This window comes from Bufo bufo, chromosome 6 (assembly GCF_905171765.1).
Source record: "Bufo bufo chromosome 6, aBufBuf1.1, whole genome shotgun sequence".
NCBI lineage: Eukaryota > Metazoa > Chordata > Amphibia > Anura > Bufonidae > Bufo > Bufo bufo.
Genome location: NC_053394.1, coordinates 189,602,969 through 189,627,107, shown reverse-complemented (window position 1 = coordinate 189,627,107; position 24,139 = coordinate 189,602,969). Strand labels below are relative to the sequence as shown.

The 24,139-nt window shown below is 42.7% G+C and overlaps 1 protein-coding gene across 3 annotated transcripts in view; it reads left to right on the top strand.

Annotated features, from left to right (window-relative positions):
* The window catches only part of PATL1 (PAT1 homolog 1, processing body mRNA decay factor), a 381,191-nt gene extending 372,854 nt beyond the window's left edge, over positions 1-8,337 (top strand). For all 3 annotated transcript variants that reach the window (XM_040435048.1, XM_040435047.1, XM_040435046.1), the window contains one exon: positions 7,878-8,337. In XM_040435048.1, the coding sequence (XP_040290982.1) occupies positions 7,878-7,896 (19 nt within the window). In that variant the 3' untranslated portion in view covers positions 7,897-8,337. The remainder of the gene's footprint in view (positions 1-7,877) is intronic.
* The last annotated feature ends 15,802 nt before the right edge of the window (positions 8,338-24,139 follow it).

Sequence of the window (24,139 nt, the reverse complement as noted above, 5' to 3'; positions counted from 1 at the left end):
GTCCGGATGGATATACAGATTTATTTGACAAAATTTAAGCTCACAAAATCTCCCCTACTCTCACATCTTTATATAACCAAATTCTACAGGGACTCCCGATACCTTCAGATATGAATACAGCTTACATAAGTTTTACCGAAGACAGGCAGAGATAATACTTTACTGTCATCATATCGCCCGATCTCGTTAATTGATAACGATATTAAATACCTTTCAAAGATAATAGCAGATAGATTATCAGTGATAATGCCCAAAATTGTGTCAGAACATCAGACCGGTTTCATTAAAGGCAGATCGGCAGTATACAACATAAGAAAGGTATTGGCAATCCTAGATGCCATTAAAATATCACCGCATCTTCATACATCCCCTGCTTTACTCGCAATAGATGCGGAGAAAGCATTTGACAATGTTAGTTGGATATGGCTCAACAAAGTATTAGATGCCATAGGATTTAAAGGCTACTTTAGGACATATATTTCCTCCTTATATAACACCCCTACGGCTAGGATTGCTATTCCAGGTCATTTATCACAGACCTTTAACTTACAGAAGGGCACAAGACAAGGGTGACCCTTGTCACCCCTACTCTTAAATCTAGCCCTGGAACCGCTTTCCAAACAAATTGCAAAATCTTGAATTAATCCCAGGGATCAAAATGGGAAATCTCACTTTGTCACACGCTCTATTCGCAGATGACTTGCTTATATTCTTGTCACAACCTCAGTTAGAGCTTCCACCAATTTTCGATCTATTAGCACGTTTCGAAATATTATCTGGTTTCAAAGTAAACTTAACCAAATGTGAAATATCCCCGGCCCAAACTCTCAACAAAACTGCTTTAAGAGATACCCCAGTCTCTATTGCGCCTCTCTTCATAAAATATCTAGGAATACGTATTGGCAAAACTCCAGAATCATTATATTCGCTTAATTACCCTCCAATATTCACCAAAATTATAACGGAGCTCAAATCATGGGTAAACTTACTTTTGGCATTTTTAGGTCGCTGCCATCTCCTGAAAATAATACGTTTCGGCAAATTTTTATATCCTATGCAAACACTGCCAATCCTAATTAGGCACGCAGATATTCAAAAGCTCTTTAAAGAGTTCCGTTCTTTCATATGGAAACAGGGAAAAGCGAGGATATCGCTCAACTCACTATCCCGATCAAAACTGAGGGGGGGGGGGGGAGGAGGAGGATTCCCGGACATTAGACGGTACAATCTAGCAAGACTGAATTAGCTAGACCCTGGAACCTAAATGCTAGTTTACACACAAAATACTCCTGGTTACCCCGGGCGCTAAAAACTTAGTGTTTTGATTCGTGACACAATAGCCATGTGGAAAGCGGTCAGGAAACTCTATAACCTTCCGTATCAGTTGTTTAATCACATGAAGATATGGAAACACCCTGAATTTTGGGCATTATCAATAAATAAACAATTTTCTCTCTGGGCAGGATTGGGAATTAGGGAAGTTAGACACATGATGAACCTGAAGGAAAAAAGATATCTGGATTTTAGGGAGGTCCAGGATATGTATAGCATCCCGAGCTCTCATTTTCTTGCCTATCAACATCTCCTTGCTTTTCTAAAACCCAGAGTACAAGACCTATCCAATGAATGTGGAACAAATCTATTTGACTCTGGTCATTTCAGGAGCAACAACAAGATCATTGGCCTACATTTATAGATGTATAAATGATATAATGTCAAAAAAAGGGGATATAGGTCTGTTTAAAGGTTGGTGCAAAGAGTTCCCGAAACTATCCATACCAGATGATATATTGGAGGGTTGGGAGCGAGTCCGCAAACATATAGGAAATGAAATATGGTGGGAAACGCAATTCAAAGTTATACACAGGGTGCTATATGGTTTCCATGTTCCTAGAACTCCCGAGAAAAATAAAATAACATTGTCCGAAATGCAAAACACAGATATGACACATGGTCTATGGGCTTGTCCTAAGGTAAAAGAGTTTTGGAACTCTCTTATAGCCTTTATTGAAACTAAAACCCAAATAACACTTCCCTTGGACCCGATTTTATTTCTATTTCATATGCAGACAGAAGCATGTAAGGTCAAGTTTTACCAGTGTTTCATGTGATATTGTTAGCTGCCAAAAGGAGTTTGTTGAGGCCCTGGCTAAACCCAAGTGTCCCACAAATTTCTGAACCATTGCAAATGACCACAAGATGTCTAATTCTGGAGAAATCAGAAGCTGATTACTGTAAATCTGAATCAACCATATCTTTCTTTGGAAGATGGAGACCATATGTTTCAAATTTTCTTAAGACAGAGGAGATCCAGGAAATTGTACGACCTTTTAAACACAGAGTGGTTTCTAAAATTGGATCCATCAGACCCTTGGTACACACTTTTTTCCAAATAGTATATATATTTGAAAATAAAAGTAATCAGAATTTAAGATATTTCATCAAGAATAGGAGATCTTAGATACTAGGCGGGCAAGGAGTAAGATAGACAGAAATAGGGGGGTGGGGGGGGGGAGTTTTCCAATATGTTTGGTTTGGTTTAATTATTAACCATAACTTATGACCTATGATCGGATATAATAGAAAAATTATACTTTGATAAATTTACATTTGCTTCTAACATCATCTCATATTTACTACTAGAAGAACATCATTACCCATTATGTATCAGATATGTCTATGCATAATTTTACTGTATATGAACGCTCATTGTATGGCGATTACTATCTAAAGTCCTAATAAAATAAAAATTATGGTTTAAAAAAAAAAAAAAACAGTAGCAACAGGGGTGGACATGACATCACTTTCTGGGGGATCGGACCTCGGGGTGTAAGCAGCCACGTACTTGGACACAAGCCGTCCCAGGTCCGTCCCCAGCAAAACACTGGCAGGGATATTTGAGGATACCCCCACCTCGCTTACTCCTCGACTGGCGCCCCAGTCCAAATAGACCTTGGCGATGGGCAGTGCCGGTTCTACTCCAATCCTGGAGATAGTAAGGGATCTCCCGGGCAATAAATCATAGGGTGCCACCAGTTCAGGCCGTACCAGAGTCTTCTCAGCGCCGATGTCTCTAAGTCCCATGGCCACGGCCTGGCCCACGCTGACAGATTTAAAATTGTCAAGGGACCTCCCACTACCCACACACAACACAGTGGATGGTTTCTGGGTCGATGACTGGGACGGGTCCCACTGGCGCTGGGGACACATGGCCTTGTGAAGTGTCCTGGCTGCTTACAGAGGTGGCTGCTCCAGCCGACAGGTTTCCGGGCCTCTGAAGTCTGGTTGTTGGTGTACTAGTCGGCCAGGGCTGCTGTTGCCAAGGCCCCCTTTGGCTTCCGGTCACGGAGGTATTGCTGGAGGTCCTCCGGCAATTCCACAAGAACTGCTCTGTGGCAATGAGCTCCTTCAGCTGCTGGACGGTGGTGAGCTCCAATCCTGTGGTCCATTGGTCGACTGCTCTCAGCAGGGCCCGCATGTGATCGGCCCAGAGCTTTTTCCGGTATGTCTCGGAGTCAAGTTGTACTGCCGGACCAGAGCCTGCTTGATGTCGTCATAGCTCAGGATGGTCTCGCTGGGCAGGTACCCGAAGATTTCAAGGGCTTTTCTCCTGAGACGTGGTGTTCGGAATCAGACACCACTGGTCCTCCGGCTGCTGGTACTGATGGCAGGCCGTCTCAAATGCCAACAAGAAAGTGTCCAAGTCCCCATCTTTGTACAGTAGGGGAAAGTCCTCCGCCCGTAGTTTTGGAATCCAGATCTCTGGAGACTCACATAGGCCTGGAGAGGGCTGCTAGAGTTGGAGCTGGAGAACTTGCAGCTGATGCTCACGCTCTGCCTGCTCGCGTCATTCTGCAGCTTGCTCACAACGTTCTGCAGCCTCTAATTGTTTGCGACGCTCTGCACCTGCAATGAGGATCTCATAGGAAGCCTGGTCTCCGGCCTGGAGACGGTCTAGGGCAGCCTGTAGGAAAGCAGCCAAGCCTGCTTGGCTGGGGGGACTGGCAGGTGGAGTAAGGCCCACCGCGGACCTCACCTCCGGCAACTGGCTTCTTGGAGAGCTTTGGCTGTGCTCCCCCTCCCCTTGAATAAAGTTGCCTTCCACCTCCTCTTGGCCCCCTTTCTGGACTGCATCCTCCCCGCCACCATTCATAGCATCGGCCATCTCCTTAGCTTTGCTCCTTGTGATACTGGCTGTCATTGCAACTGATGATCACTGACACAGACTGCAACCTGATGCACACACACACCTTATCGTATTTGCACTCAGACTGTCTAGTGTTGAGCCTATCTTAAGACTCCAGCGGCAAAAGCTATTGCTGGTAGTCTTTAGTGTCTGGGAGTATGGGTCCCACACTCTCACACACTAGTATCTCGATCCCACTTTGCTGCCACCAATATGTGACGAATACCATACCCCTCGTGTCCCGACTGACGCCGGACGTTAACTACGTCGAGCTCACAAGATACAGTATGGTCACTGGTTACCATGGCGTGATGTTACGCCCTCCTGGAGGAGCGGATAAGGTCAGTCTTGGCACAGTTTTCACAGACTCCTCCTGTCCACACGGGCACAGAGAGGCAACAAGCTGAGAGAGCCTTTTCACTGCCCCAGTGAAACAGCGCGTTCTCAGCCCGGGAAGATTGCCACCAGTTTCTTGTTTGATATAAGCCCGGTCTACTAACGGGATTATATAGGGTAAGAAACCATCCCGCGGTAACCTATAACTAGGCCGAAACACGGACGTGTGGATTTGTGCTCGAGATAAAAGACAGCACAAGATTAAATTATATATTTAATCGCCTTAAGGGCTAACTAGAAATAACACTATACACACAAGGAATATATACAGTGGTCTGAGGTTTCAAATACAGGTGGTATGGTACAAACAGGGTTAAGCAGAGCAAAAGTCAGTTTACCAGATGGTTGGGTTGTGATAAGTTCTTAGCTATATTTACATGGAGGGCAGTGATGTCAGCTGGTTGCAGGTCCCTCTGAACACATGGCACGATGTGACCCTCCTTCAGAGAAAAGACACGCCCGCTTGCTGGCACAAGACTTTTAAAGGATTTCTGTCATGACAAAAATCGTTATGTAGCTGACTGACATTAGCGATGTGCTAACGTCAACAGTACATAACAGTATCTTCTCACCCTTTGGCGCGCCCTTGTACAGTTGATTGACAGAGTTCTCCTTAGTGTCCTGTAAATCCTGCGCCGTCCCGTTTAGTATTCAGCGCAGGCGCAGTGAGTGAACGACATGCTCCTACTGCCAGCTTCCTCACTGCGCCTGCGCCGAATACTAAATGTGATGGCGCAGGCGTGGGATTTACTGGACACTGAGGAGAACTCTGACGTCAATCAACTGTACATGGGCGTGCCAAAGAGTGAGAAGACGGGGCCTCTAGGTGCTGCAGCAACGCCCTACTAGCACCTAAAGGCTCATTAGCATATTATAAGTCTTTATTTTGAGGGAACGGCGGCAGACAGGGAGTTAAAAATCATACTGTTATGTACTGCTGATATTAGCACATCAGCTACATAACCCTTTAAACTATAGCCGGCCCCTCCTCTTCCCACCTCTGGGAAGAGCCCCCTTCTGATCCTGGCAGCTCAATGACCCACAAAACCCTTTAGTTCATAGCTCCAGACCAGAATGTCACAGGGAGATGGTTCTGGGATCAACAGACCCTCCTGGGTTCCGGCTACAAGTAGAGTCCAAGCAAGGTACAGTTATTTAGTTTCTGTGGGGAGATATGTATATCTCCCTTCCCTGACATCCCACCACCAGACTATGACCACGGGCCTGTTTATCATGGCCACAGGGACACAAATATGTATCCGGTTTGTGCCTGTGATGGCTGGGCGATTCATAATTCCTTTTAAATCGCCGGTTCCATGCTGTCTGCTAGACTTTATTGAACTGGGGAATGGACTAGACCTCCTGCAGAGAGGTCTTTACTGTTCCAGTAGCTGGATTCCTGGCTGGCTGAATGGAAGTGAGAAAAGTTGTAAACACTGGTGGACTGCTAGAGGTCCTCTGCCATCTGCTGGCTTTGAAGCAGGGCCCTCCTATGGAGTTCACTACCTTTGCTATCTGACAGCTGATGCCTGGTGTGGGAACATGGCGGACATAAAATATTAATCCATATTCCTCACAACGTCCGTGTGTATTCCATATTTTGCACAACGGAACAGCTGGCCCCTAATAGAACAGTACTATCCTTGTCCATAATGTGGACAAGAATAGGACATGTCAGAACGGCAAAGAAAATGGAGCTTGAGGTGCCAGATAATAATGTTATAAATATTTTATTGTAGCATAGCAAAACATAAAAATTGCATACAAGAGATGCAGGTGGACAGGGAACATGAAGGGGCAGGGAAAGGGAAGAACAGCGCCACCCTGGGAGGGACACTCCGGTCATAAATACTGGAATATATAGGATCAGCGGGATGTGTACATGGAGAAATAATAAATAACCCGCCCGCAGATCAACTATATGTACATAGTAAAAGGTGAGTCACAAAGTAAACACGGACATGAACATGGACACCCGGCCATACAAAAAGTGAGCCTAACAAGTAAGTAGGCATCCAGATGGAGAGAAACCGGGGGATGAAATAACAAATGGGACTCACCAAAAACAGACCAGGAGTGGAACAACCAGGGATGGCGCTACCCCAACGCGCGTTTCAGCGTGCCTTCGTCAGGGGGTAACTTCCGTATTTTTTATTTTTTTGCAGATCCATTGAAATAAATGGTTCTGTATACGGTCTGCAAAAAAAAACTAAACTGACGCGGAAAAAAAATACGTTCTTGTGCATGAGCCCTTATGCGAATGTATTGTGATGTGACGTAGGGGGAGGTGTGTCTGTTGACTATTGTGCTGACTGCAAATGTAGCGAGTATAGATCAGGGATGGCCAACCTGCGGCTCTCCAACTGTTCTACAACTCCCAGCATACCTAGACTGCCTACAACTATCAGCCTACAGCAGGGTATGGTGGGAATCGTAGTTTTACAACAGCTGGAGAACAACAGGTTGGCCATCCCTGGTATAGATCGTGAGACTGGGGCTCAATGTAAAACAAATGTGAGAAAGAAGGATGTTAAGAAGCGAAGTTGTATTTGGTGTATATAGGTGAAGATAAGGCAGAGAAAGAAACAGAGTAGGAAAAAAGGAAAAATAGCCAGAGAAAAGGGAAAGTAAGGGATAAAGAAAGGGGGGGGGGAAGGAAAGAAAATTAAAAAAAATGGGGAAAGAAAGCACAGAAGAGAAAAAAGGGTGATGAGAAGAAAAGTAAAAGACAAGAAAGAAAAAATAAAGAAAACAAAGGACAAAAAGAAGAGGGCACGGAGAAATAAGAGAAGAGAAAGAGGGGGGAAAAAGGAGAGAAAAATATTAAAAAAAGGATAGAGAAAAAAGGGGTAAGTTAGAAAAAGGAAAACCATTTCCTGCCATCACCTCTGCTCCGATCAGCAGAGCTAGGACACACACGCTAAATGTCCAGTTCCTGATGCAAATTAATTTGCTTATCTCTAGATAGGGAAAAGTCTGGTTTAAATCTTGCTAAGCCTCCTTGCCAGTTTTATGCCTACAGTTCAGAGGCAATTCAATGCTTAAGACCTGAATTATCTGGTTGCCAGGGGCATACTGTCCAACTACACTGAAAGTACAGTTTATCCCTAGTAACTGCACAGAAGCTTGAAAGCATATTTACAGAATACAAGTTCAGCAGATTATGTACTAAAAACTTGCTCTCCATCCAATTTCAGCCTCTGGGGCATCATTTTGTCAATGTGTAGTTTTTTTTTTTGTTTTTTTGTATAAAGCGCTTTTATTGATTTAAGGATTTTTCTTCCTTGAAATTCAGGTCGGCTCCCAGTCCCTGAAAAAAGCTGCACCTTGGACCTGCCACAAGCTTCCTTTCCAGTCTTTGCTTCTGGGGTTTTATGTGAGGTTTTATTATGTTCCCGCTAAGGTCAATATGAGCATTGCAGTAAAGGGAAATTCCTGTTAAAAAAAAAATTAATAAAAGGCCTGGCGGCTCTGCATCGCCATCTGCAGGACAGAAGTGACTTTGCTGATGCAAGACAGAATATGAACCATGCTGGAGCACATACCATTGTGTAGGATTTTAAAGAATTGCTGTCTGAGATCCATCATTGCTAATGCCACTGGAAGGCTCTTTCAGATTAATCCTGTTTTGTGTATGTGTGTGTGTGTATATATATATATATATATATATATATATATATATATATACATACATACATACCACTGTGTAAATAAATATAAAGTATTATTAAACTGGACTCTTAAATGACATTGCATTTGTACATGTGCCTTAAATTACTGGTTCTTTTTATATACTATATATATATATAATATATATATCTATATGACTGTACACTTATCTAAAGAAAAGTTCTCATAGGTCCTCAGTATTTTTAAACTATTAAAGTCCAGTTGGTAACTTGTTGCTATTGTTCTTACATAGTCTGCAGTATACAAAGTTTGTTGTGTACATGCTGAGTAAACTAAAGAAAATTGAATGTACTGTATAAAATATGTGACCTGCTCTCTGAACGGAAACTAATTCTTAAAGGGGATGTCTGAGAGCTTAGAGATTTTATAAACCTTCTAAAAATAATCCATCATACTAAAATTAGAACCTTTTCCTATATACTGTTAAAATTGACATCGGTTCGTCTGTCACTGGTCTTGGTCCACACTGACTTTGTAACTGCAGTGGCCAATAATTATTATTTTTCCTTAAGGGCTGTTTCACACGAGCGAGTCCATTGCGGGAATCACGCTCCTTGTGTGAGTGTGATCCTCCACTCTGGACTTGCAGGAGCGCACGGCATTATCATAATTTATAATGCTATGTGCCTCTGCATGACCTTATTTCTACAGAATCATACTGACAGCTCTACACTCACATACGGAGCGTGATTCCCGCAATGGACTCGCTCGTGTGAAACAGCCCTAACTCCCTTCAAGACATAGACAATTTTCACCTTCCTGATTTTGCAAATCTGACAGTTAACAAAGAAAAAAATAAATAAAATACCTTAACCCCTTAAGGACACAGCCTTATTTCACCTTAAGGACTAGGCCATTTTTTGCAAATCTGACCAGTGTCACTTTATGTGGTAACTTTAAAACGCTTTGACTTATCCAGGCCATTCTGAGATTGTTTTGACACTGGTAAAATGAAGTAAAAGAAAATGCATTTTTATTTATAAAAAAAAAAGACCAAATTTGCCAAAAATTTGGAAAAATTTGCAAATTTCCAAGTTTCAATTTCTCTACTTCTATAATACATAGTAATACCTACAAAAATAGTTATTACTTCTCATTCCCCATATGTCTACTTCATGTTTGGATCATTTTGGGAATAACATTTTATTTTTGGGGGACGTTACAAGGCTTAGAAGTTTAGAAGTAAATCTTGAAATTTCAAAAATTTTCAAAAACCAACTTTTTAAGGACCAGTTCAGGTCTGAAGTCACTTTGTGAGGATTACATAATAGAAACCACCCAAAAATGACCCCATTCTAGAAACTACACCCCTCAAGGTATTCAAAACTGATTTTACAAACATTGTTAACCCTTTAGGTGTTCCACAAGAATTAATGGAAAATAGAGATACAATTTCAAAAAAAATAGAGATACATTTTTTTGGCAGATTTTCCATTTTAATATTTTTTTCCAGTTACAAAGCAAGGGTTAACAGCCAAACAAAACTCAATATTTATGGCCCTGATTCTGTAGTTTACAGAAACACCCCATATGTGGTCGTAAAAATAGGGTGGAAGTTTTGTTGGTACTAGTTTAGGGTACATATGATTTTTGGTTGCTCTATATTACACTTTTTGTGAGGCAAGTTAACAAGAAATATCTGACAGGTTAGATCATGTGGTATTTTTATAGAGCAGGTTTTCACGGACGCGGCGATACCCAATATGTATACTTATTTTTTTATTTATGTAAGTTTTACACAATGATTTCTTTTTTTAAACAAAAAAAATCATGTTTTAGTGTCTCCATAGTCTGAGAGCCATATTTTTTTTAGTTTTTGGGCGATTATCTTGGGTAGGGTATGATTTTTGCAGGATGAGATGACGGTTTGATTGGCACTATTTTGGGGTGCGTATGACTTTTTGAAAGCTTGCTATTACACCTTTTGTGATGTAAGATGACAAAAAATGGCTTTTTTTTACACTTTTTTTTTTTTTTTTTTTTTTTTTTTTTTTTCGGTGTTTACCTGAGGGGTTAGGTCATGTGATATTTTTATAGAGCCTATACGGACGCTGCGATACCTAATATGTATACTTTTTTTAAATTTACTTAAGTTTTACATAGTAAGAGCTTTTTTAAAACAAAAAAAATGTTTGTGTCTCCATATTCTGAGCCATATTTCTTTTTTCTTTTTTTTGGGCGATTGTCTTAGGCAGGGTCTCATTTTTTGCGAGATGAGGTGACGGTTAGATTGGTACTATTTTGGTGGGCATACGCCTTTTTGATCGCTTACTGTTGTACTTTTTGTGATGTAAGGTAAAATGGTTTATTTAGCACAGTTTTTATTTTTTATTTTTTACGGTGTTCATCTGATGGGTTGGGTCATGTGATATGTTTATAGAGCCGGTCGATACGGACGCGGCGATACCTAATATGTCTACTTTTAAAAAAAAATAAAAAATATTCCAAATTTTTTTAACTTTATTTGGGCAAAATGACTTTTGTTTATTTTTACTTGAAACTTTTAATTTTTTGGGGAGAAAACTTTATTTTTTAAACTTTTTTTTTACTTTATTTTTTGTCCCACTTTGGGACTTCAACTTTTGGGGGTCTAATCCCTTTTACAATGCATTCCAATACTTCTGTATTCGAATGCATTGGCTGTATGAGTAATGCAGTGTGTATTACTCATACAGCTTCCGGCCTGTGAGCTCCAGGGGGGTGGATCTCACAGGCTCGTCACCGCAAGGCAGCGCAGATGCCTAAGGAAGGCATCGCGCTGCCTTCCATGCCATCGGGTCCCCCCTACAGCCCCACGGGGGACCCGATGGCACAGCTGCCCGCCGCCGCCCGCAACATGAAAAGCCGCAAACCACAAGTCTAAATTGACCTGTAGTTTGCGGCGATCGCTGGCACGGGGGGGGGGTCACGGGAACCCCCCTCGCATTTAGCCAAGGTGCCTGCTCAATGATGGTATTTTATTTGCTCTTGAGAAAGGGGAGTATACACCCCGAAACGCGTTGAGCTACTAACCAATAAAGAATTCTCCACTTGGAACCCTGGTGTCATTCTTCTGGGACGTGGGGGCGAGTTCATACCACTCTATCAAGCGATCTCGGTGGGGGAGGGAGGAGTATAGGTGTCATATGGTTATCCTATACTGCCCTCCCTGGTGAAGCAAGTCCCCTATCTCCGCCTTATATATATACGCATTTATATATTACACTCTTCTCCAGTACTACAATTTCGTACTGTTATTGTTTTAATACCACTAATTCCAGATTTTAATACCCACAAACACAGACTTCTTTTTATAGGAAAATATGCATATATACATATCTCCTGGCTAATTTATTTAACCCCTTAGGGACGCATGACGTACCGGTACGGCATGTTTCCCGAGTCCTTAAGGACCCATGACGTACCGGTACGTCATGGCTTTAAATCGCGATTCCGGCGCCGCGGGGGTTAATCAGAACGGGATGCCGGCTGATCATTCAGCCGGCATCCTGTAACAACGCGCGGGGGGGGGTCATTTGACACCCCCCCCCCCCCCCCCCCGTATTGGCGATCGCAGAAAACCGCAGGTCAATTCAGACCTGCGGTTTGCTGCGTTTCCGGTCCATTCGGGTCTCCGGTGACCCGATGAACCGGAAAAAGACTGCGATCGGTGGCGTGATTACACACCACCAATCACAGTCCGAAGATTTGAAGAGGCGGTGCTGGCCCTGGTGCTGATTGCTGCTGTCCAGGGTGCTGATTAGTGCAGGGGAGAGAGGCGCGAGATTCAAACTTCCTGCGCTCCTCTCTCCCCTCCTCTTCCTGTTCTGCACGAGCACCGTCCAGCACCAGCTCCTGAGTACCCCTAATCGTAATCCATCACCCTCCTGCACCCATCGCCCTCCAGGTAGGTTAGGGTCAGTGAGGGAGAGGCACCGTTAGGCAGGGATAGAAGGGGAAAGTTAGTTAGGGGGGGGAAAAAAAAAAAAGCACTTTTATCTAAACTTTTTTGTTTCCGCTTTCAGACCCTAGACCCCCCCACCACCACTTTTTTAACACTTGCCCATTTTTTTGCATGGACTTTTTAGTACGTGAACACCCGTGCCCCAACACACGCGCACATACAATAAAGGTTTACACACACACACATACCCATGGCCCGCCGGATGTTCTCGGTGAAGGAGGCATACGCCCAGATTGCCTCCGACTCCGAGAGCCACAGTGAGGATGAGGATGACCCCACGTTCCTTTTGTCATCCGCATCCTCCTCATCATCATCTGATGACGATGAGCCCCCAAGGCGGCGGAGCCAGGGGCCCCACATGTTAGGGATCCTGTGGCCCACACTAGTACGAGCCGCCCTGGGGTTCGTACTGGTTTCCCGGCCCACCAAATAAGCCCACCGGAGCCCCCTGCCGATGAACTTAGCTGGTGTCCCCAGTGGACTTTGAGCCCGAGATTCCGGATTTTGCTGGCAATCCAGGAATCCAGATTCCCACAGTGGGGTTTACTGAAATGGACTTTTTTAGTTTTTTTTTTCAGTAGCCCATTTGTGAATCTGATGGTGGAGCAGACTAACCTGTACGCCCAACAGTTCGTTGCTCAGCACCCGGGCTCATTTTTGGCTAGACCCGGTGGCTGGACGCCGGTCAGTGCAGCAGAGATGAGGACATTTTGGGGCCTCGTGCTGCACATGGGTCTAGTGCAAAAACCCAGTGTCAGGCAATACTGGAGTGGGGACATCCTCTACCAGACCCCACTCTACAGTATGGTCATGACACGTGTCCGGTTTGAGGCCATCCGGAAATGTCTGCATTATTCCGATAATGCAGCATGTCCCCCCCGAGGTGATCCTGCCCATGACCGTCTGTATAAGATACGGCCGGTCATCGATCACTTCGGGGCCAAATTTGAGCAGGCCTACGTACCTGAAAGGGAGGTCGCGGTTGATGAGTCTCTCGTTGCGTTCAAGGGGAGACTCAGTTTCCGCCAATACATTCCCACAAAGCGGGCGAGGTATGGCGTGAAGCTATACAAAATTTGTGAGAGTACCTCAGGGTACACTTACAAATTTTGTGTGTACGAGGGGCCAGATTCCCGTATTCAACCCCCAGAATGTCCCCCCACTCTGGGTGTTAGCAGGAAACTCGTGTGGGACCTTATGTACCCACTGCTAGATAAGGGTTACCACCTTTACGTGGATAACTTTTATACTAGCATTCCCTTGTTCAGGTCCTTTGCCGCCAGATCCACGTTCGCTTGTGGGACCGTGCGGAAAAATCAACGCGGCCTCCCTGCCCACCCCCTCCAGGTACCTATCCCCAGGGGTGAGACCCGTGCCCTTACCAGTGGAAACCTGTTGCTGGTCAGGTATAAGGACATATGCTGTCCTTATGCTGTCCACAATCCACGGTAACAGCACCACCCCGTCTCTGTACGAGGTACCGCGGCAACGGTCCTCAAGCCCGATTGTATCGTCGACTACAATCGGTATATGGGAGGAGTTGATCTCTCTGATCAAGTCCTCAAGCCATATAATGCCATGCGCAAAACCCGGGCATGGTACAAAAGAGTTGCGGTCTACTTGGTACAGGTTGCCTTGTACAACTCTTTTGTACTATCCCGAAGCGCTGGCAGCACAGGGACATTCCTCCAATTCTATGAGGCAGTCCTCAAAGACCTGATCTTTTCGGACTGGGAAAGAGCAGGCCGGAGTACCTAGGGAATTGGAGGCGCCTGGATCGTCCCTGGCCAACATTTTCCAGGTGTGGTCCCCCATACTGGAAAGAAGGGACGAACCCAAAAAAGATGCAGAGTGTGTCACAAGAGGGGGATACGGAAGGACACCACCACTCAGTGTGACACGTGCCCCGATCATCCGGGCCTCTGCGTTATCGATTGCTTCAGGGAGTATAACTTCCAAGTTTTATAGTCCCCAACAGTCCCCCAGAGAACATAAAAAACTATGGGTCTCAGACTTTGGAGACACGGAAACAATTTTATTTTTCCCAAAAAAATATTAGTTTTAGTGCAGGCATCCTCAAACTGCGGCACTCCAGATCTTGTAAAAACTATAACTCCCAGCATGCCCAGATAACCTACAGCCATCAGCAGGGCATGGTGGGAATTGTAGTTTTACAACATCTGGAGGGCCGCAGTTTTAGGATGCCTGCTTAGTGTCTCCAAAGTCTGAGAGCCATACATATTGGGCATCGTCGCGTGCGTAAAAATCGTCTCTATAAAAATAACATTTTACCTAACCCCCTCCCCGGATGAACAGCATTAAAAAAAAACGTGTAAAAAAGCAATTTTTTTGTCACCTAACATCAGAAAAAGTGTAATAGCGAGCGATCAAAATGTGATATGCACCCCCAATTAGTGCCTATAATACCGCCATCTCATCCCGCAAAAAATGAGCCCCTACATTAGCTCCCAGGCTATGGAGATACAAAAATATTTTTTTGGGTTCCTAAAATGATCATATAGTGTAAAATCTAAATACATTTTAAAATGTAGACATATTAGGTATCGCCGCGTCCGTAAGAATCTGCCCTATAAAAATAACATTTGACCAAACCCCTCGGATGAACAGCGTTAAAAATATAAAATAAAAACGGTGCCAAAACACCAATTTTTGGGCAAAATTTTCATTGGAATCCTTTTTTCCGGTAATAAAGCAAGGGTTAACAGCCAAACAAAACAATATTTTTATGGCCCTGATTCTGTAGTTTGCAGAAACACCCCATATGTGGTCGTAAATGGCTATATAGTCACACGGCAGGTCATAGAACGAAGGGAACTCCATATGGTTTCTGGGAGGCAGATTTTGATGGACTGTTTTTTTTTTACACAATGTCCCATTAGAAGCCCCCCCTGATGTAGCCTAGACTAGAAACTCCAAAAAAGTGACCCCATCTAAGAAACTACACCCCTCAAGGTATTCAAAAGTTACTTTACAAACTTTGTTAACCCTTTAGGTGTTCCACAAAACTAAATAGCGATTGTAGAAACAATTTTAGAATTTAAATGTTTTGTTACCTTGCCTCAAAAAAGTGTAATATAGAGCAACCAAAAATCATATTTACCCCTAAAATAGTCCCAAAACAACAACAACCACCTTATCCTGTAGTTTCCTAGATGGGGTCACTTTTATGGAGTTTCTACTCTAGGGGTGCATCAGGCGGCTTGAAAGGGTACATGGTGTGAATAAACCAGTCCAGCAAAATCTACCTTACAAAAACCATATGGCGTTCCCCTTCTTCTATGTCCTGCCGTTTAGCCAAATAGTAGTTTACGACCACATATGGGGTGTTTCTGCCAACTACAGAATCAGGGCAACCCATATTAAGTTTTGTTTGGCTGTTAACCTATTTTTTCCAGTAATAAAGTAAGGGTTAAAATGGAAAATTTTCAAAAAAATAGAAATTCCAAAATTGTTTCTCCATCTGCCATTAACTCTTGTGGAACACCTAAAGGGTTAACAAAGTTTGTAAACCCAGTTTTGAATACCTTGAGGGGTATACTTTCTTAGATGGAGTCACTTTTTTTGAATTTCTATTCTAGGGGTGCAAGGGGGGGCTTGAAATGGGACATGGTATAAACAAAACCAGTCCTGCAAAATATGCCTTCCAAAACCCATATGGCGTTCCCCTCTTTCGATGTCCTCCCGTTTGGCCAAACACTAGTTTACGACCTCATATGGGGTGTTTTTGCAAACTACAGAATCAGGGCAACCCATATTGAGTTTTGTTTGGCTGTTAACCCTTACTTTATTGCTGGAAAAAATGGGTTAAAATGGAAAATGTTCCAAAAAATATATATTTTTAAATTGGTTCTCCATCTGCCATTAACTCTTGTGGAACACCTAAAGGGTTAACAAAGTTTGTAAACCCAGTTTTGAATACCTTGAGGGGTGTACTTTCTTAGATGGAGTCACTTTTTTGGAATTTTTATTCTAGGGGTGCAAGGGGGGGCTTGAAATGGGACATGGTATAAACAAAACCAGTCCTGCAATATCTGCCTTGCAAAAACCATATGGCGTTCCCCTCCTTCTATGTCCTCCCGTTTGGCCACACAGTAGTTTACGACCACATATGGGGTGTTTCTGCAAACTACAGAATCAGGGCAACCCATTTTGAGTTTTGTTTAGCAGTTAACCCTTGTTTTTTTCCTGGAAAAAAATGATTATATTGGAAAATTTTCCAAAAAATCAAAATTCTTAAATTTTATGTCCATTTGCTATGAAGTCTTGTGCAAGACCTAAAGGGTTAACAAAGTTTGTAAAAACAGTTTTGAATACCTTGAGGGGTGTAGTTTCTAGAAGTCATTTTTGGGTGGTTTCTATTATGTAAGCCTTTACAAAATGACTTCAAACCTGAACTGGTCCATAAAAAGATTTTGGGATTTGGAAGATTTCTGAAAAATTAAAAAATTTGCTTCTAAACTTCTAAGCTATGTAACATCCCCAAAAAAAAAAATATCATTCCCAAAATTATACAAACATGAAGTAGACATATGGGGAATGTAAAGTAATCACAATTTTTGGGGGTATTACTATGTATTACAGAAGTAGAGAAACTGATACTTTGAAATTTGCAAATTTTTCTAAATTTTTGTTAAATTTGGTATTTTTTTATGCAAAAAAATTTACTTTTTTGACCCAATTTTAGCAGTGTCATGAAGTACAATATGTGACGAAAAAACAATCTCAGAACGGCCTGGGTAAGTCAAAGCGTTTTAAAGTTATAAGCACTTAAAGTGACACTGGTCAGATTTGCAAAAAATGGCCAAGTCCTTAAGGTGAAATAGGGCTGAGTCCTTAAGGGGTTAAAAAAAATTTTTTATTTATTTTCTCTCTCTTCCTCTACATATGTTCGTATATTCATTTATTTAATTATATATATATATATATATAATATTTTTTTACATATATATTTTCCTTTTTAATATAAGATTTTAGCATAAGATTTTGGTCATCCAACCACCCTCCTTGGCGCCCCAGTGCTAATCCCCCCTCCACTACCACCAAGCTACTTAGGGGAATCCCTAGCACACACATTTTTCCTTTTTACTGCTCAATGATTTGAGCAGACACCTTGTTCCGATCACCGCCGCGCGGCAGTGATCGGAACTACACAGGACGTACAGATACGCCCTGTGTCCTTAAGTACCGGGACATCAGGGCGTACCTGTACGCCCTGTGTGCTTAGGGGTTAAAGGAGATATCCAGTGTCATAAACAGCCCCCCATGTGCCAGGCCCCTCACAGGGAATATACTTACCCTGCTCCCTGCGCCGCTCCTGGTCCCCGTACCACTGCTGCTGCTTTTACCTGTACATGGATGAAAACATCCGGTTTCGAGGGGAGCAGCCAATGTTTTCATCCGTGTACAGGGAGAAGCAGCAGCAACGGTGCTGGGACCAGGAGCGGCACGAGGACCCAGGTAAGTATATTCAATGTGAGGAGCCCGGCACATGGGGGGGCTGTTTATGATATTGGATAAGTCTTTTAATGTCCAGAGTCCAATACTTCAGCGCTGCAGGATCTATAGAAGTAAGTCACCTTCATCACAAACAGATTCAGATATTTAGATAAGTACTGCCAATGTCCCCAACATAAAATTCTAAAGAAGCAAGATGGGCTCAGTTCCTCCTCCTCACCACTCCATAAAATCATAGTAAAATAGTTTATATGGCTGACAAAAAGACATCTGTCCATCCAGTTCAGCCTGTTATCCTGCGATCTGTGATCCAGAGGAAGGCAAAAAAAAATAATGAGGTAAAAGCCAATTTTCCTCACTTTAGGGGGAAAAAATTCCTTCCCGACTCCAATCAGACAATCGGAATAACTCCCTGGATCAATGACCCATCTCTAGTAGCTATAGCCTGTAATATTATTACACTCCAGAAATATATCCAGGCCCCTCTTGAACCCTTTTAGTGAATTCACCACCACCTCAGGCAGAGGGTTTCATTGTCTCACTGCTCTTACCGTAAGAATACTCTTCTATGTTTGTGTACAAACCTTCTTTCCTCTAGACGCAGAGGATGTCCCCTCGTCACAGTCCTTGCGGGATAAACAGATGATGGGAAAGATCTCTGTACTGATCCCTGATATATTTATACATAGTAATTAGATCACCCCTTGGTCGTCTTTTTTCTAAAGTCAATAACCCTAATTTTGATAATTCAGGGTACTGTAGTCCACCCATTCCAGTTATTACTTTAGTTGCCCTTCTCTGAACCCTCTCCAGCTCTGCTATGTCTGCCTTGTTCACAGGAGCTTAGAACTGTACACAGTAGTCCATGTGTGGGCTGACTAGTGATTTGTAAAGTGTCAGGACTAATACATCACATGCATCTATGCCCCTCTTGATGTAACCCATTATCTTATTGGCCTTGGCAGCATCTGCCTGACACTGGTTTCTGCATCTTAGTTTGCTGTCCACTGACATTCCTAAGTCCTTTTCCATGTCTGTGTTACCCAGTGTTTTACCATTTAGTATGTACGGGTGACATGTATTTTTCTTTCCCATGTGCATACCCTAAATTTGTCTGTGTTAAATGTCATCTGCCACTTCTCTGCCCAAGCCTCCAATCTATCCAGATCCATCTGTAGCAGTATACTGTCCTCTTCTGTGTTAATCACTTTACACAATTTAGTGTCATCTGCAAACATTTTTTTACTGTACAAGCCTTCTACAAGATCATTTAATAAATATATTAAAGAGAATAGGACCCAATACTGACCCCTGTGTTACCCCACTAGTGACCGTGACCTAATCTGAGTGTGTACCGTTAGAAAACAGAGGGTGGTTATTATCACTGAGCCAGTTACTTACCAACATACAGACATTTTCTCCCAGTCCAAGCATTCTCATTTTATATACTAACCTTTTATGTTGTGCAGTCAGTATCAAATGCTTTGGAGCAGTCAAGATAGACGACATCCATTGATTAGCAACTCTCAAGTCTAGAACTCACCTCCTCATAGAAACTGATTAAATTAGTTTGACATGACCGATACCTCATGAAGCCATGCTGACATGGCGTTATTTGCTTATTTTCATTGAGTTACTCCAAGATAGCATCTCTTAGAAAACGTTCAAACTGTTTACCAACGACAGATGTTAAACTTACCGGCCTGTAGTTTCCGGGCTCTGTTATTGGAGCTTTTTTGATAATTGGAACCACATTTTCTATGCTCCAATCCTGTGGAACACTCCCTGTCAATATAGAGTCCTTAAATATTAGAAATAAGGGTCTGACTATAACATTACTTAATGCTCTTAGGATACGGGGGTGTATACCATCTGTTCCCGGCGATTTGTCTATTTTCAGCTCTTTAAGACGCAACTCCACTTCCTAGGTCAGACAGGGCACTTTTAATTGGAAATTTACTTTTACATTCTGCATTTCATCTGACAGTTTATTTTCCTCAGTGAATACCGTGTACATAGTAACATAGTTTATAAGGCTGAAAAAGACATCTGTCCATCCTGTTCAGCCTGTTATCCTGCACTGGAGAAAAAAATATTTAATAGCTTTGCTTTCTCCTCATCGCTCTCTGCATCTCCCCTCTTATCACTCTGTAAAGGGCTGACAACTTCAGATTTATACTTTTTACCATTTATATAATTAAAGAACATTTTAGGGTTAGCTTTACTCTCTTTTGCAATGAATCTGTCTTTTACATATTTAATTTTTTTCTGTAATGTTTTTCCTTGCTATCCGCCTGTTTTAGTGATTTAAATGCTTTCTTTTTGTCATGTATTGCTTTCTTAACAATTCTGTTTATCCACAGTTGTTTTTTTTCTTGCTCCTTAGGCCCCTTTCACACGAGCGAGTATTCCGCGCGGATGCGGTGCGGGAGGTGAACGCATTGCACCCGCACTGAATACTGACCCATTCATTTCTATGGGGCTGTTCACATGAGCGGTGATTTGTGCGTTGCGTGAAAATCGCAGCATGCTCCTCTTTGTGCGTTTTTCACGCAACGCATAGAAGTGAATGGGTTTGCGTGAAAATCGCAAGCATCCGCAAGCAAGTGCGGATGTGGTGCGATTTTCACGCACAGGTTGCTAGGAGACGATCGGGATGTAGACCCGATCATTATTATTTTCCCTTATAACATAAGGGAAAATAATAGCATTCTGAATACAGAATGCATAGTAAAATAGGGCTGGAGGGGTTAAAAAAAATAATAATAATAATTTAACTCACCTTAGTCCACTTGATCGCGTAGCCGGCATCTCCTTCTGTCTACTTTGTTGAATAGGACCTGTGGTGAGCATTAACCACCTCCGGACCGCCGAACGCAGCAACGCGTCCTGGAGGTGGTTGATTCATTCCTCCTGGACGCATATACGCGTCCTCTCGCGAGACGCGAGATTTCCTGTGAACGCGCGTGCGTTCACAGGATCGGAAGGTAAGCGAGTGGATCTCCAGCCTGCCAGCGGCGATCGTTCGCTGGCAGGCTGGAGATGCGATTTTTTTAACCCCTAACAGGTATATTAGACGCTGTTTTGATAACAGCGTCTAATATACCTGCTACCTGGTCCTCTGGTGGTCCCTTTTGCTTGGATCGACCACCAGAGGACACAGGCAGCTCAGTAATATGTAGCACCAAACACCACTACACTACACCCCCCCTTCCTGTCACTTATTAACCCCTTATTCACCCCTGATCACCCCATATAGACTCCCTGATCACCCCCCTGTCATTGATCACCCCCCTGTAAGGCTCCATTCAGACGTCCGTATGATTTTTACGGATCCACTGATACATGGATCGGATCCGCAAAACACATACGGACATCTGAATGGAGCCTTACAGGGGGGTGATCAATGACAGGGGTGATCACCCCATATAGACTCCCTGATCACCCCCCTGTCATTGATCACCCCCCTGTCATTGATCACTCCCCCTGTAAGGCTCCATTCAAACGTCCGTATGTTTTTTACGGATCCACGGATATATGGATCGGATCCGCAAAACACATACGGACATCTGAATAGAGCCTTACAGGGGGGTGATCAATGACAGGGGGGTGATCACCCCATATAGACTCCCTGATCACCCCCCTGTCATTGATCACCCCCCTGTAAGGCTCCATTCAGACATTTTTTTGGCCCAAGTCAGCGGAAATTTTTTTTTTTTTTTTGTTACAAAGTCTCATATTCCATTAACTTGTGTCAAAAAATAAAATCTCACATGAACTCACCATACCCCTCACGGAATCCAAATGCGTAAAATTTTTTAGACATTTATATTCCAGACTTCTTCTCACTTTTTTAGGGCCCCTATAATGCCAGGGCAGTATAAATACCCCACATGTGACCCCATTTCGGAAAGAAGACACCCCAAGGTATTCCGTGAGGGGCATATTGAGTCCATGAAAGATTGAAATTTTTGTCCCAAGTTAGCGGCAAGGGAGACTTTGTGAGAAAAAATAAATAAAAATCAATTTCCGCTAACTTGTGCCAAAAAAAAAAAATTCTATGAACTCGCCATGCCCCTCATTGAATACCTTGGGGTGTCTTCTTTCCAAAATGGGGTCACATGTGGGGTATTTATACTGCCCTGGCATTTTAGGGGCCCTAAAGCGTGAGAAGAAGTCTGGGATCCAAATGTCTAAAAATGCCCTCATAAAAGGAATGTGGGCCCCTTTGCGCATCTAGGCTGCAAAAAAGTGTCACACATCTGGTATCGCCATACTCAGGAGAAGTTGGGCAATGTGTTTTGGGGTGTCATTTTACATATACCCATGCTGGGTGAGAGAAATATCTTGGTCAAATGCCAACTTTGTATAAAAAAATGGGAAAAGTTGTCTTTTGCCGAGATATTTCTCTCACCCAGCATGAGTATATGTAAAAAGACACCCCAAAACACATTGCCCAACTTCTCCTGAGTACGGCGATACCACATGTGTGACACTTTTTTGCAGCCTAGGTGGGCAAAGGGGCCCACATTCCAAAGAGCACCTTTCGGATTTCACAGATCATTTTTTACACATTTTTATTTCAAACTACTTACCACATATTAGGGCCCCTAGAATGCCACGGCAGTATAACTACCCCACAAGTGACCCCATTTTGGAAAGAAGACACCCCAAGGTATTCGCTGATGGGCATAGTGAGTTCATGGAAGTTTTTATTTTTTGTCACAAGTTAGTGGAATATGAGACTTTGTAAGAAAAAAAAAATCATCATTTTCCGCTAACTTGTGACAAAAAATAAAAAATTCTAGGAACTCGCCATGCCCCTCACGGAATACCTTGGGGTGTCTTCTTTCCAAAATGGGGTCACTTGTGGGGTAGTTATACTGCCCTGGCATTCTAGGGGCCCTAATGTGTGGTAAGTAGTTTGAAATCAAAATCTGTAAAAAAAATGGCCGGTGAAATCCGAAAGGTGCTCTTTGGAATGTGGGCCCCTTTGCCCACCTAGGCTGCAAAAAAGTGTCACACATGTGGTATCGCCGTACTCAGAAGAAGTTGGGCAATGTGTTTTGGGGTGTCTTTTTACATATACCAGATTTTGATTTCAAACTACTTACCACACATTAGGGCCCCTAGAATGCTAGGGCAGTATAACTACCCCACAAGTGACCCCATTTTGGAAAGTAGACACCCCAAGGTATTCCGTGAGGGGCATGGCGAGTTCCTAGAATTATTTATTTTTTGTCACAAGTTAGCGGAAAATGATGATTTTTTTTTTCTTACAAAGTCTCATATTCCACTAACTTGTGACAAAAAATAAAAACTTCCATGAACTCACTATGCCCATCAGCGAATACCTTGGGGTGTCTTCTTTCCAAAATGGGGTCACTTGTGGGGTAGTTATACTGCTTACCACACATTAGGGCCCCTAGAATGCCAGGGCAGTATAACTACCCCACAAGTGACCCCATTTTGGAAAGAAGACACCCCAAGGTATTCGCTGATGGGCATAGTGAGTTCATGGAAGTTTTTATTTTTTGTCACAAGTTAGTGGAATATGAGACTTTGTAAGAAAAAAAAAAATATATCATAATTTTCCGCTAACTTGTAATCAAAAAATAAAAAGTTCTATGAACTCACTATGCCCATCAGCGAATACCTTAGGGTGTCTACTTTCCGAAATGGGGTCACTTGTGGGGTAGTTATACTGCTTACCACACATTAGGGCCCCTAGAATGCCAGGGCAGTATAACTACCCCACAAGTGACCCCATTTTGGAAAGAAGACACCCCAAGGTATTCGCTGATGGGCATAGTGAGTTCATGGAAGTTTTTATTTTTTGTCACAAGTTAGTGGAATATGAGACTTTGTAAGAAAAAAAAAAATATATCATAATTTTCCGCTAACTTGTAATCAAAAAATAAAAAGTTCTATGAACTCACTATGCCCATCAGCGAATACCTTAGGGTGTCTACTTTCCGAAATGGGGTCATTTGTGGGGTGTTTGTACTGTCTGGCCATTGTAGAACCTCAGGAAACATGACAGGTGCTCAGAAAGTCAGAGCTGCTTCAAAAAGCGGAAATTCACATTTTTGTACCATAGTTTGTAAACGCTATAACTTTTACCCAAACCATTTTTTTTTTTTATCAAAGACATGTAGAACAATAAATTTAGAGAAAAATGTATTTATGGATGTCGTTTTTTTTGCAAAATTTTACAACTGAAAGTGAAAAATGTCATTTTTTTGCAAAATAATCGTTAAATTTCGATTAATAACAAAAAAAGTAAAAATGTCAGCAGCAATGAAATACCACCAATTGAAAGCTCTATTAGTGAGAAGAAAAGGAGGTAAAATTCATTTGGGTGGCAAGTTGCATGACCGAGCAATAAACAGTGAAAGTACTGTAGGTCAGAAGTGTAAAAAGTGGCCTGGTCATTAAGGGTGTTTAAG